Here is a 13,546-nt window from a genome sequence, read left to right as displayed (position 1 = left end):
GAAGTCGAAAAACCGCGTTGAAAACTTAAATAAACATTTAAATCAAATGATTTTCATTGTGATTGAAGTTGGTCGACGGAATGAATATAAAACTAAAACAAAAATTCGAAATCATTCGAAAGAATGAGTAATGCACCGCACGATACAAACGAATGGGGGGGAAAGGGATGTAGTAACATATGATGTCCACAAGATGACAGCAAATATACAAATACACTTGTGTTGCAGAAAATGAAGTTATTTGCATGTGTTGACTGACACATATCACCCCACCCCCCCCGAAAATAAAAATAAACACAATTTTCCAAGTTTTTATTTTTATTACCAGTATTTAGACCAAGTTCTGCAGCAGCAGCTGGATCCAGTGAAGCTTTTCTGTAGGAGAAAAAAAAAAAAAAACAAACATCCAGGATTTCCTGGATTGAATGAAAGAGACGTATTGTTCTGTTTTTTATTGCAGTGCAAATTTTGGGGGGCCTCATAGGTTGGGGGGTGGAAACCGCAGAAACTGTGGTGGGGGGGCAACGGGCGGGGGAGCTGCCTGCCTGCCTGCCTGTGAGTTTACCTGCTGTGGAGTTTAAGAGAGGCCAAGGAGGCCGGCGGGTGCAGATGACTTGGTGCTCTGACGCTCACAGAGAGCCAGTGTGCACTGATACGGTGGATTTATAAACAACAGCAGCTGTGTGGGTGTGTGTGTGTGTGTGTGTGTGTGTGTGTGTGTGTGCCTCTGATGAGATTATGAGGTCAATCTCGCTGCCAAATGTTGCCATGTTGTGTCCCTGACTGACTTGAGGAAACTGCTGCCACAGGCTAGACACACACACACACACACACACACACACACACACATAGACACACACAGACATGTGATCAACTTAAAACATATGAAACTCAGAAGGGTGTCAGTGCCATCACCCCTGAGCAGTGTCCAGAAATTAACTTTGGGTGAATGGTGTGATTTGTTTATGTGTGTGTGTGTGTGTGTGTTGGGGGGGGGGGTTATTTATCACTAATTTTATTTGCACCCTCACATCACAGCATTTTGGACTAATGGGCAGCGAGTGACATTTGAAAAGGTTGGGGTTGCGGGAGGCGGGAGGCCCGAAGCCGAAGCCACCGGAAACGTGAAGCGGCTCCATGGGATGGCGGGGAATTCACCTTGGTGAGGCCGTGGGACCGACGGGCGGAGTTCTGTTATTAAGCTTCAAACTGAGAATCCCCACCGTCTGTGTGTGTGTGTGTGTGTGTGAGAGAGTGCTGCACGGGGGCTTCTCAACCATGAATACCTTTGGATGAAGCTCTGGTGGTCACCCAGAAACTCCAGATCAGAATTCAGTGCTCTCCAACCTTACAGACGCTCACTTTGATGCTTTTTGCAGGAGGATCGACTCTTCTATTTTTCCTTCTTTCTTTCTTTCTTACCCGTGCCGTGGTGTTTTTCATCAATTGAAACAAACGCACAACCCTGTTTAATGACTTATTCTCCAATTTCCCTGGACAATGAGTTCACCCTGACACCCCCTCCTCTTTATAAAGTGTCTTTAATTCATTCGATTTCATATTTTATTTGTGTTTGAACTTCTATTATCTAATTTTGAATTATTTTACTTGATATAGAAATATTTCCTTTCGTTTCTGTAATCATTTTATTCAATTTGTATTTGAACTTTATTTTAGTTTTGTATGATACAAATTTAACCTTAAAAATGTTATTTTTGTTGAACCTGATTTATCAATTTTTGTCATTTTATTTAATTTTATTCTTTTTAACACAATTCTATCAGTTTAAATGTTTTATTCAGTTAAACATAATACTTTACAACTTTAATATTTATTTTATTTTAGTTTCAATATTGTTTACTTTTCATTCGATTTCATTTCACTAAACATAGTTCTATTTTATATTGCATTACATTTATTCATTCACTTATTCACCTAAATTCATGTCACACCTTAAACACATTTCTGGTGATATAATTTACCCATTTTTATACGATGTATTGAAGATTATTTGTTCACTCTCTCATTAAACATAATGCTCCCTTTTTGTTTTATATTTTATTTCTCATTCCATTTTTTTTTTTTTTTTTACAAAACATAACTTTGTCATTCATTCATTCAATCACTACTTCAACACCTTAATTACTTCAAACCTATTTCAGGTGATACAATGTACCTGTTTTTACACTGTATTTAAATTATCTATTTATTTATTCGCTAATTCACCAAAAAAAAAAACTATTTGAAGTCTCAGCATCTTGAAAAATATAATTAAAATTAGCCAAGCTGTTTATCAGGCTCAAGACCAGTATGAATATAAATAATACATCTTATTTCTATCATTCATTCATTCATTCATTCATTCGTTTTAAAAACATTGTAGAACAAGGCTGTAATTTAAAATTTGACTTAAATATTAGCAAACCTTTATATCAGACTAAAGCCCAGGCCGAGCGCCCCCCCCCCCCCCCCGTTGAATTATTAATTTCCTCATTCATTGTCTCCACGCTTTAATAATGAATGATTCCTTTAAGTGGCGGTAAGTGCGGCAGGAATCTTCCATGTCGGTGCTCCATGTGACGCGGTCGCGTCCGGACAGCCGCTTACCGAATCTGCAAGTGGGTCAATGGAACACGCCCCAACACACATCTCATCCCCTGCAGACGTCTCCATGCGTGAGGAAGAGGCCCCAGACCGGGTAGAAACATGGAACGCTCAGCTCGGCCTCCAGTGCCGCATGCGCGAGGCCTCCGGTGACGTGACGGTGCGTCGCTGACCCGCGGAAGACTTAGCGTGACGAGCGATCCATAATCAATAATGAGGACGTCGAGTGTGATGTTCAGCTTTTAAAGGCATTTTTCTTTAGAGGACATGTGGCAAGGAGAAGGCGAAGGTCATCCACCTCAGCAAAGCTCTGATCCCACAACCGAGTCCTAAGAGCGCCAGCAAAACAGCGATTTTGTAAGAACCTGAACAACACGCGACACACACACACACACACACACTTATGCAGTTTCATCTCTGTTTATTCTTGTTCACATTTAAAAACATTCTGGCAACACATTCTTCCACCAAAACACCTGTGAGGACGTCCTGCCATGCAGACAAACCTCAAGATCTAAAAGACAGGCGGGGGTTGTGCGGAGGGGAGGGACAGCCCCGGCCCCCTAAAAAAAAAATATGTATACAAAAAAAAAAAAATTAAAAAAAAAAAGGTAATCAGGAATATATATAAAAAAAAAAAAAACTACCAGGATTGGAACCCCCCCCCCCCAAAAAAAAGCTAGAAAAGCAGCATTTAAAAGTTTTTTCGGGGATAGGGGGTGGAAATGATCGGTGTCTTTGAGAAGACAAGTGTCATGTGCGTTTCCTGTCTGTGTGTGTGCGTGTGAGAGTGTGTGTGTGTGTGTGTCAAAGCAGGTACATTAGCAGCTTGATCGATGGAGCTGAAGGGACCCGGTGTGGGGGTCTGAAACCGAGAGGCATTTAAAAAAATTGGGGAAAGAGAGCAGCTGGCAGGCCAGAGAAGGGAATCCAACACACCCGGGGGTCTACGGCCCGTGGGCGGAAGTGAGCTGCGTTCTCGTCTCTCCCCATAATCCATACTAACAGAATCACAACCCTTCAAACACAGACGCAGGGGCCTTAGGAGTGTGTGTGTGTGGATGTGAACGCCTCCCTCCTCCCCTCCACGCCTGCTCCTTCACCGTCTCCCGTGGCTTAGAGGGATTATCGCATCTCCGCAGAGCCAGTAGCGTTGCTCAGGAATGGAAATATAAATACAAACACGTCTCGTAGCGAGTGGGGCTCCGGCTGAGAAACGCGTCTGCCGTCCGAAGGACGAGCGATGTGACTTATTGGTGTGAGTGGAGGAGAAAAACGTGAACGCAAGATTCTCAAGAGTCCCTTTATCTCTGTCCGGGATAAGACAGCCGTCAGGGTGGACAAAAAAAAAAAAAAAAAAAGATAAAGGATAATAAGAAATAAACTATAAAATAAAGCTCAACACCAGGATAAAAACATCCCAAATAGACCCCCCCGCCCCCTGCTGATGTAAACAGAATCCCCTTGAAGGTCAGCGTCCGCCCGGAGGTGCCGACGAAAGTCCGTGCCGAGGCCGCCGCTTCCCCGTCACTGGTACTGGAGGTAGTTCTTGAGGGTCTGTGGCAGCGGGAGCGCGTCGATGTGATGGATGCGCTCCCGGCCGAGAGCCAGGCGGGCGACACGCCTGCATAGGTCCATAAGTGGGAGGGGCTCCGCTGCAAAGGGGAGGGGCAGATCACACACACACACACAAAAAAAAAAGAAGTTTGCATTATCAGGCGTCATCTGTGGAAAGACGGTTATTAATCACAGCAACTTGTAGCCATGTTTTTTTTTTCCTCATATCCTCGTCACAGTGGGATGGGATACTAACAGTGCGGGGTATAAAAATGGGAGAAAATCAAATCTAGCAGGGACGCTCGACAGCTCTGGTGAATTTCCAACTCTGATCGGGTCATTGGACGCAACGAAGAGGCCTCATCAGCGGTGATCGATTCTGCAATAGATGGCTTTTCCTCTGAAAAGCACCTTTTATAGCGTTCAAGTGGATTGCGGGGGTTTTGGGCTTACAGGCTCCCGTCGTTTATTTAAGAGGCTGCCGCGTTTCACGCCGCGACGGTGCAGAGCGTGACTGACTGGAGCCGGATCGTTACGGCGAGACACCTCCAGGCGTTCCGCGGGGCGCGAACTGCTGCGGGGCGACTGCGCAATCACATCTGGCAAGGGGGGCGCATCGTCCAGTCGGCCTGGATCGAGCTCCCCTGCCTGATTCGTTCACGCGGCTCCATGGAAATGTCCACCGGCGACAAATGACGAACCCCTGAGCGAGCCCATGCGAAATGCTGGGAGGATGGTCTTGCAGGCTGACCTTTGGAACAGCGGGGGGGAGGAAATGATGAAATCAGCAGCTGTCCAACAGTTCCCTGCTATGCCCTTAATTAACCCACCCTCCTCATTAAAAGCACTGTCGCAGAGCTCGGAGGTGAAAGCCGGGGTTTATTAATTCAACACGTGCCACAGTAGACCGGGAGGTTTCTGCTCGAGTCGCCAAAGGTTATGCGTGTGTTTGTGTGTATGTGAGGCCGCCTGACCCGCTGGAACCCTCTGTGCCACGTCGGCTAGGCTGGGATTTGTTGGCCATGTTGTCGAATCGACCACCGGCCGCTCGGTTTGTTTTGTCTCGGTCATGTGACCAGATGGGGAAAGAGTGACTGAGGTCAGCGGTTCAAGGACGCCAGCCCCTGCCCGTAACCTGGCGTTTAAAACAAAACCACGCCGGCGGCATCCGAATCCAGAGGATTCGGTAAAACCAGGTGTGACGGCGGAGGAATAATCTACTTCTCCAAACTCCTCAATCTGGGAAGGTAATCAGGTACGCGTTTGTCCGCAACGTGCCGACACCCGCCTGAGAGGAAAAGACCACCGAGGTAGGGCTCCTGACCGACGGCGCCTGTCAATCGGCCGGCTTTGACGGGAGCACATCCCACACGTGTAGTTGCCACGGTAACCGTCTCTTCACACCGACACTGTGTTCTCTCTCGTTGCGGGAAACAAAAAGGGTCGTGGGAATTTGTTTTTTTTTAACCACCACAAATCACAGCTTTTTTTTTTTTTTTCTTTTATCACGGCTGTGTTAAGACAGCCGTCTCCCTCACTTTTCACGACTAACTTTTTGCAGCGCAACACCTGCAACGGTTGCTGTTGAGTGCGGCGAGAAAAAAGATAAACCGAGATTCAAAGTATCCATCACAAATGCAGTTAAGTGTCTGGTGCTACCATAGGATTAATAGGACTCAGCCACTGCAGGAATTGCTCAAACTGTCAGGGAGGTGGCCGATCTCTGTCGGTTCATTGTCGGTGGCTGCCGGGGCGACCGGTGATCTCATCATTTATTGTCTATACCGCTTATTCTGCGTTCAGGGTCATGGCTCAACCTGGACCGGTTGCAAGTCCATCACAGGACCACCTATGCAGACATCAACCATTCACCCTCTCATTCGTGTATCACATATAGAAGGTCCTCAACTTCACGTGGGAGTTTCCTTCCTGCGGCGCAATGTAATGATTTTCACTGTCAGAGCTGCCATTAGAAGTGTCTTATGCTTGCATAACGACGGGCAAAAAGTAATGAAACGCCGTAGGTCGGGGGCTGTAGTGAACCGAGGATTTCCTGTGGAAACACACTGGGCTATTTAGGGTCTCCGATCTGTGTTCGGATGGCAGGAGGAGCCTGGAGAACCCAGAGGAAACCCTATCCAGAGTTCCTACCGGGAGTTCTCACCTTAGCACGGGTGAGAACATGGAGGCTCCACATAGAAAGACCCCCCTCCGTGGGAATCAGACCAAGCACCTGTCTGAGGCAGGAGCAGTAACCATTGCACCACCATGATCTCATCATGCAGATAACATTCACCCATTCACACAAACAGCTGCTATGTAAGGTCATTGAAAGCAACTTCGGATTTAAGGTTTGTATAATTGAAAATATGTTGAGATTTGAGGAGCAACAGAATGTGTTGTGAATCATCCCTCATCAGTTATAATGCAATGCCAACCTGTGCTGAGTATCAGGTAGACTGAAACAATTGTAGATTTTCATTTTTGGCAGATTTTGCGTGCTCTTGAAACCGGCGCGCACCAGGCCCCGCTCTCTCTCTCTCTCTCGAGACACATTTAGAGTTTGAGAAAACAGGCTGGAGGACTCTTACTCATCTCTCCTTCTGTTGTTGACCTGAAACCTGGTATGCAGATGACCAGAGCCTGGACCCGAAGGAACGCAGTCTGTGCGAATCCCATCGGCGGCGGCCTGTTTTTGTATATTCCTCCGAGGAGCGTTGCACTACTTTGAATAGTGCAGGAAAGAATCGCAACGAATTTCGCACCCAGATGAACGCTCTCAGCTCCTAGTAGAGGCAGACAAGCCCTGCAGCTGCAGGTCTCGTGCACAGCTGATGACTAAGTGACTAAGAACCCTTTATCATCCAACGGCTATAAAGAGACATTCGGAGGTGCTGCTGGACACGCTCCAAGCCGAGGAGTCACTTGCTCGCAAGACGGGTGTGATGAAAAATTCCATGTCGAGCGCCGGCCGAAACCGAAACCACGATTACTAATTCATATTTGGGTCATGTTAGGACGTGTTCGGATCCTAATCTGGAGTATTTGGTCTGCCCTCTCCAGGATTCTGCTGATACTCAGAGGTCTGCTGTGGGGTGACATCAACAAAAGGAGGTTGCAGTGAGACATTCGCGGTGCTGTGACGGCTGAGCATTAACACAGGCGGCTCCTTGAGCAGGAAATCTGACCTGGACTGGCGGATCTGCGAGCCATCTGGTCTGATGAGGCTGTCTGTTCTGACAACTGTTGTCTTTTTTTTTTTTTTTTTTCCTTATTTATTCTGTCAAACATCACAAGATAAGGTCTAATTTACATACTGTGGGAGGACAACAGAACAATGTGTTTTTGATTTAGAAAGCATGTATATCTGCTATATGACAGCGCAGTCATCAGCTGGATGTACTGGCTTCCATCGCAAACAGAGGTTTGCACAACTGAACGCTGCTTCTTTCCTCCAATACCAAGCTGGCATGTAACTACCATGAACTTCCATTGTATCTCCTTCTAGAGCCATACAGAGGCAAGAAAAGGACTGTGTGTTGACATCCTAGATACAAGAACTGGGCTGAATTTCAACTTCCGCTGAAGAAAGGAGGGAATGTTGTCCGATGAAACTGGCGTTTTCAGCAGTTCATATATGCTAATTAGGAGATCCTACGATCAGTGAGCAGAGGTGTAAATATTCTCCACCGTCCCTTCAAGTGTCCAACTGACTGTCCTGAGTTCAAGGCCACAGAGGCTGGCCAACTCCAACACCTGTTGGCTGTGACTATTTCAAGTCTTCTTTCCCAGGGAGAGACCCCTTGAATTATTCATTAGGGGGAACACTCACTGCCAGCGATGTTACAGGAACAACCTGATCACATTTACACACAGTGACATTCATACCCACGGCCTGGAGGGGGCATTGGGCCGATGGGCTCTCCTCAAAAGGCACACCTTTTGAACAATCTTTGTACCTCTGGGCAAGGAGAAACTGAACATTTGGAATTCAGTTTGCAGAACGAGAAATAAAGATATACAAGAAGAAATCATCCGGGTTCAAAGGCTCTGCATCATGGCGACAACTGGAAATTGAGTTGTCGATACTCTTATGCACCCTGTAAAGATGAAAAGACAAGTGCAATGCATGCATTCTGACATGTCCACTCAGAAACAAGTGAAAAAATGCTAAAATGCTACCATGTCATTTTCCAGGGCCTGTAGTCATTCATTCATATATTGTCAATACTGCTTATCCGACACACGGGGTCACAACAAGTCTGTGGTCAATCCAAGCCAATGCACTGTAAGACGCGCAGACCAACTTGGGTAAGGTCACCTCCAGCGGGAAGATGAAGAACACGCAAACTCCAGAAAGAAAGGGCCTGGTCGGAATTCAACCATGAATCCATTAGCCATACAGAATGGATGATGAAACAACTTTGCTTCTCCACAGTTAGATTCTGCCCGCTTGAGGTCACATGCAACATTAATCTGGTACAACTCCGGGCCAGGAGAAGTGCCAAGCACGAGCAAAATCACGAAAGTGGGGTATGAATCTGTTCGCAGGTGGACAGCCATGAAAACTGATTAAGCCTGAGCACTGACGACATGGAACAATCCCTTCACCAGATTCTACTTTTACTGAGCTAAAGGAATCAGAACAGAAGGCAGGGGAAAACTCATCCACATTTTGGAATGGGTTTGCCAGATCTGGATTTAACCCAGCCCTGGATTGAGCTGAATTTTTACATGATGATTCTTCATACAAATTTAATTTCAGTCCAAGGAGGATGTATAATCTTACGGGCAAACAAGTGCTTTATGTTTGGGGGCGACTTACAACCTGCCCGTTTCATATTTTCAGTACTTCACTAGATAACATAAAAAAAAAAAAAGAATTCAGGTATATCATGCAATGCAAAGTCCCAAAAAACTATTCATATTTTACAGGTGGGCGTGCATACCAAGGGAATGTTAAAAAAAAAAAAAACACATATCCCCACAGTGAGGGGAGATCTTCTCGACTGGAGTACAGTTGGGCGGAATAGTTTGGACCTATTTGGCCCATTAAGAGCATTAAGCACACTGAGTAGGAAACAGGTGTAAAGTTATGGCCTGAAAGTAGACCCTGAAAAAACTCCTGACTTCCAACTAATGAATAATGGATTTAAACTTGTATATTTTCTTGGAAAAAAGACATTTAAGTTGCACAGATTTAACTACTCTGATACAATTTATTGCACCTCCGTATTGATTTTCTTTCCAATGAAGCCGATACCTGTTGGCAAGGACATCAAGCGAGACCTCTGATGTCAACAACGCCTGCTCAGTTTAGATTCATGTTAGATTCGCCTGCACGATTGAGGCGCATGTTAAGATTCCAATCCCAAGCGCCACAGATTTTTTTCCAAATCAGACAATGGAAATGACTCCATGAAATCAAACCACATGCACAACAGGAATTGGCATTACCCACTTTCAGACAGAAAAGTATTCAGAACACAGTTCTAGAAACTGTCCAGCTCAAATACGTCTTAGGAACTATCCACCTCTTTAAAGTTTTCCATTCCCACGGACAGTAAGGGATCACGGCAGGGAACAGTGTGATGCCGGTATCTGCAACAGTAACATGAACCTTAAACACCACGCCACAAGTTCCACCAATCACCTATGTAATACGAGTTCCTTTTGAACCGTAAACGCACCCAACCTCTGAGTAGGAGCTGAAATTTAGGAACTGAGGTCCAGGTCTAGTTCCCAAGCTGTCCGAATGCACAAAGAAATGGTCTAGTTCCCGAAAAGGTTATAGGAATTGCAAAAAGTTCCTACAGTGCAAAAGGAACTGTAGACAGAATGTGGCTGTAAAAACCTATTTTAATTTTTGAGCGGTTTTAAATATTAAATTTGCATTAATGGATAACGATGGTTTGCCGCCAAGCTCTGCTGATGTGCAGCCCCGGCCTTCGGTCTATTATGACGACCGAGAAGGAAGCGGACGTTATGATTTTCTTGTGGTCCCGGGAAAAGCGGCGGGGCTGATCCCCGGCATTGGAGCGGGTAAGACATTCTTTTTTATTCCGCAAATGCATGAAAGAGTTTACAGACGATGGCTAAAAGGCCTGACGGTGCTGGAAAAAAGGGAGGAAAGTAGGGTAGAAATAGAGCACGGAGCATGCTTACACCACTTCCTGTTGGTAAACAAGCAGACATCCCTCTTATTATGGGATTTTTTTTCTTTTTTTAAAAGATCATGCAGCCAGAAATTCTTTTTCATACTTTCATGGAGATAAAAATACTCCAAATGCCAAATATGCAGCAAAAGGATTCTCAGTCTTTGACTTTTGACTCTAAAGTGAAATGTTGTGCCAATACCAGGTTTAAGTACCGTGGACAAACACTAGTACAGCAAGATGTCGTTCATGATGAAATCCCCGTATTGACTGACTCGCTGGTTTATCAGCTTTCAATTGGTATCGGATGCTTCTGTCGCAACTACAAATATAGCAATGTCCCTCCCTCAAATAGGATTTCAAAGTAATTTGCAGACATTCCTGATTCAATTTGAGGTTTAAGATAAGCCTTTTGACATTTTGGATTTACAGTCACATTCTGTCCTTCAAACTTTTTTTTTTTTTTTCCCCCTAAATCAATTGGTAAAAATCAAGGACGATTCTTCATGCATAGCCAAAATCATGACGTTTGGCAGTGGATGCTTTATCGGGTCATCTTTTGATCAAAGTTGGCTTTTTTTGCAAAATTTGAGGAAATTAGTTTGAAGCGTTCCAGTCGGGACATCTCAAAAACTGCCCTTTGTTATAAGGCTGAAAACAGACATCACGGGCCGTTGTCCAATGTTGACAACTAAACGCACAGACAATTCACAGAACAGGCTTCCTTCCCCGACTCTGTTCCTCGATCTCGGGTTTTGCCACAAGACTTGAAAAACATTGGACCTCCTCTTTTATGTACGAGAATGGTTCCGCTTCAAACTCAGTGGATTTGTTCTGCTGCATCTTGTTATGCGGGGAAATGCCGAACTGAGAAAGAGTTCAAGGTTTCAACACAAGACTGCGAGGTGTCTAAGAATAATGGGAGTATTGACCAGACTTGGAAGCATATGCCGATTCGGTCTTTGCTCGTAAGATAACTAGAAAATGTTTTCGGCAGACGCTACACCCTAATTGATCGTTTGCGCCAGTAGTTAAGAAACTATGCGATTTTGAAAAAGATAAACTAAAATAAATGCTCTGTGAACAGCTGTCGGACAAACAATGAAAAGTCGGGACGGTCATAAATGTGCAACTTACGATCTAGTCCGTTGACGTAGCGAATAGTAACCTCGCAGTGCCCCCACACGGCACTGACGATGGGATACAGTCTTTTGGCCTTTAATCCTCTGAAAGCTACTCCTAGATACTGTCCATCCACCATGAAACTGAGCGTGCCCTCGTCCATATCTAGTACTACTGTCAGAGAGTCTGGTAGTACGAATGACTCGTCCGGTTCCAGGAAACAGGGATATGTGGTTGCTGTCGTGGATACAGGATGGTTTTTCCCGTCGTGGTACAGTCTATTCCGGCCCAGGTCCCATCCCCAAGACTCCGAGTCTGAGCCCACCAGGGCAGTGTAGCCCACAGAGTGTAAAGGCGCCTCCGCCGTGGCAACTCCCACCACAGCGTGTGTTCCCCTCTGCCTGGCGGGCCAGTGAATCCTCCAGACATGGAGGCCTCTGGTGTACCCCACCTTGCCCCGGATACAGTCTGTGCTTTGGGCCACGGGGTGTCGATGGAAGGTCAGCTTATCATCCTCCTTCACAAAGATGTTGAGGGACCTATCGTCGGGGTTCCAGGCATGGCGGAGCTGAGTCTCGGGGCTGGCCGGGGGCATGTCCAGTAGCAAGTCCAATCTAGGCGGCCTGCAGAAATCCGGGCCCCTCAGCTCGCGGCGGACCGGCCGGTACGAGGGCTCGCCTCGCACATCCACGGACTTGATGCTGCCTGATATCTTCTGGCCCATGACTGGGTGATTTCCAGATGGGGGGGATGAAGGGATGATTGGGGGGGGGGGCGGGGTAAATGGATGGATCAAGGGTGGTGCCGTGGATGTGTTAAGTCCTGACGTTACCTCATGGGCGCAACTGAGACACTGAGGGTACTATGTGAAAAGATGCTGGTGGGCACGGGCACTGCCTTCAACCAGGGAGAGTCACACTCCTGAAACACACAGAAAACATGCATTAATTAAAAAAAGGGGGGGGGGGGGGCGAATACTTGGGGTTTAAGTTGTATCTGTCCTCCCATAAGCAGGTTTATTAATTAGGGCTGAAACAAGTCAACAAATAATTTGAGTATGACTTGCCTCTAGTTAGATAGTGTTACTATGTACCCGCATGATTATTTCTGTTTAAGTTGCAGTTAGCTTGCGCTGCTACGGTAGCTGAAGCATCGAGATTGCATAGTATTACAGAGTCCACCATGATAGAAGTGCAATGAATTTAAAGCGATACATGCCACTTTAACAGAAGCTCTGTTGTCTTCGAGTGTGTTACAATGAAACCCTTCCAACTATTACTGGATAAATTCCTGATTTTAAGAAGTACATGACGGAAATAATTTTCTGCTGGCTGTTCTTTCACAGTCAAAATAAAGCAAGGATAACTCGCTTAACCTCATGAAACTGCCGGCTAAACATTCAAACTAGCTGTACAAAGGCCGTGAGTATCAAGATATCCCCGTATCTAAATTGGCATTTATTTAAAAATACTATTTAACTCTGTGGCTTCGGTGTTTCTGTATCACACTGTGCCGAGATCAAATCGGATGTGACTCGTGAAAGGCTGGATTTCAGAAAACCGTTGTTTACAATACTGCAAATCTGTCTAGTCTTAAACCTTATTTTTTCAGTCAGAACCTGAGGGGTTTATTTTCCAATTAGAAGGGAAAGCCAGCTTTTCAGTATTGATACTGACAGATATGAAAACGTTATCTGATAATACATCAGCGGGCCCTCTGAGAAATCCGAGTTGAAAGAGCTCTCCCAGATACCATTACGCTCGTCCTTGGCTGCTGTCACGGTTCCTTTCATGTCCCCTCCGTCTTTCTAACCCCCTCCGTAGTTTCTCAGGAAAGGAATCCACATGATTCTTCCAGTAACCGACCCATCTGGGAGGGCCAGGGTCAAATGCTGTACTCTCGCTCTGGGTTTTCCGCCATTGCGCTGCGAGCCCTGCTGCCCACTGGGCTTCAGCTGACCCCCGGCGGCCTTCAGCATCTGGGAATTTCTTGATGTGTGTGTGTGTGGGTTTTTCGGTTGTTTTTTTTTTTCTTCTTTTAACTCTACAATTACGCCACAGCCGAGGCATCGCTACGGAAACATTCGGTCGGAAAGCTACTTACTGCGG

At 45.8% G+C, this 13,546-nt stretch overlaps 1 protein-coding gene across 1 annotated transcript; it reads right to left on the bottom strand.

Annotated features, from left to right (window-relative positions):
* Window positions 1-3,029: 3,029 nt before the first annotated feature.
* Window positions 3,030-12,201, bottom strand: LOC147235430 (SPRY domain-containing SOCS box protein 4-like). The gene is made up of 2 exons (XM_086143551.1): window positions 11,454-12,201; window positions 3,030-4,259 (listed from the first exon to the last, which is right to left on the bottom strand). Exons 1-2 carry the CDS (start codon window positions 12,160-12,162, stop codon window positions 4,132-4,134), a joined length of 837 nt encoding a protein of 278 aa, XP_085999677.1. The 5' UTR covers window positions 12,163-12,201; the 3' UTR covers window positions 3,030-4,131.
* Window positions 12,202-13,546: the final 1,345 nt, after the last annotated feature.

The sequence above is a fragment of the Fistularia commersonii genome, chromosome 3 (genome assembly GCF_037954325.1).
Source record: "Fistularia commersonii isolate RoL2024-O1a breed Wild chromosome 3, RoL_Fcom_v1.0, whole genome shotgun sequence".
NCBI classification, from domain to species: domain Eukaryota; kingdom Metazoa; phylum Chordata; class Actinopteri; order Syngnathiformes; family Fistulariidae; genus Fistularia; species Fistularia commersonii.
The sequence above is the reverse complement of the archived record's forward strand: the minus strand, read 5'-3'. Positions and strand labels throughout refer to the sequence as shown.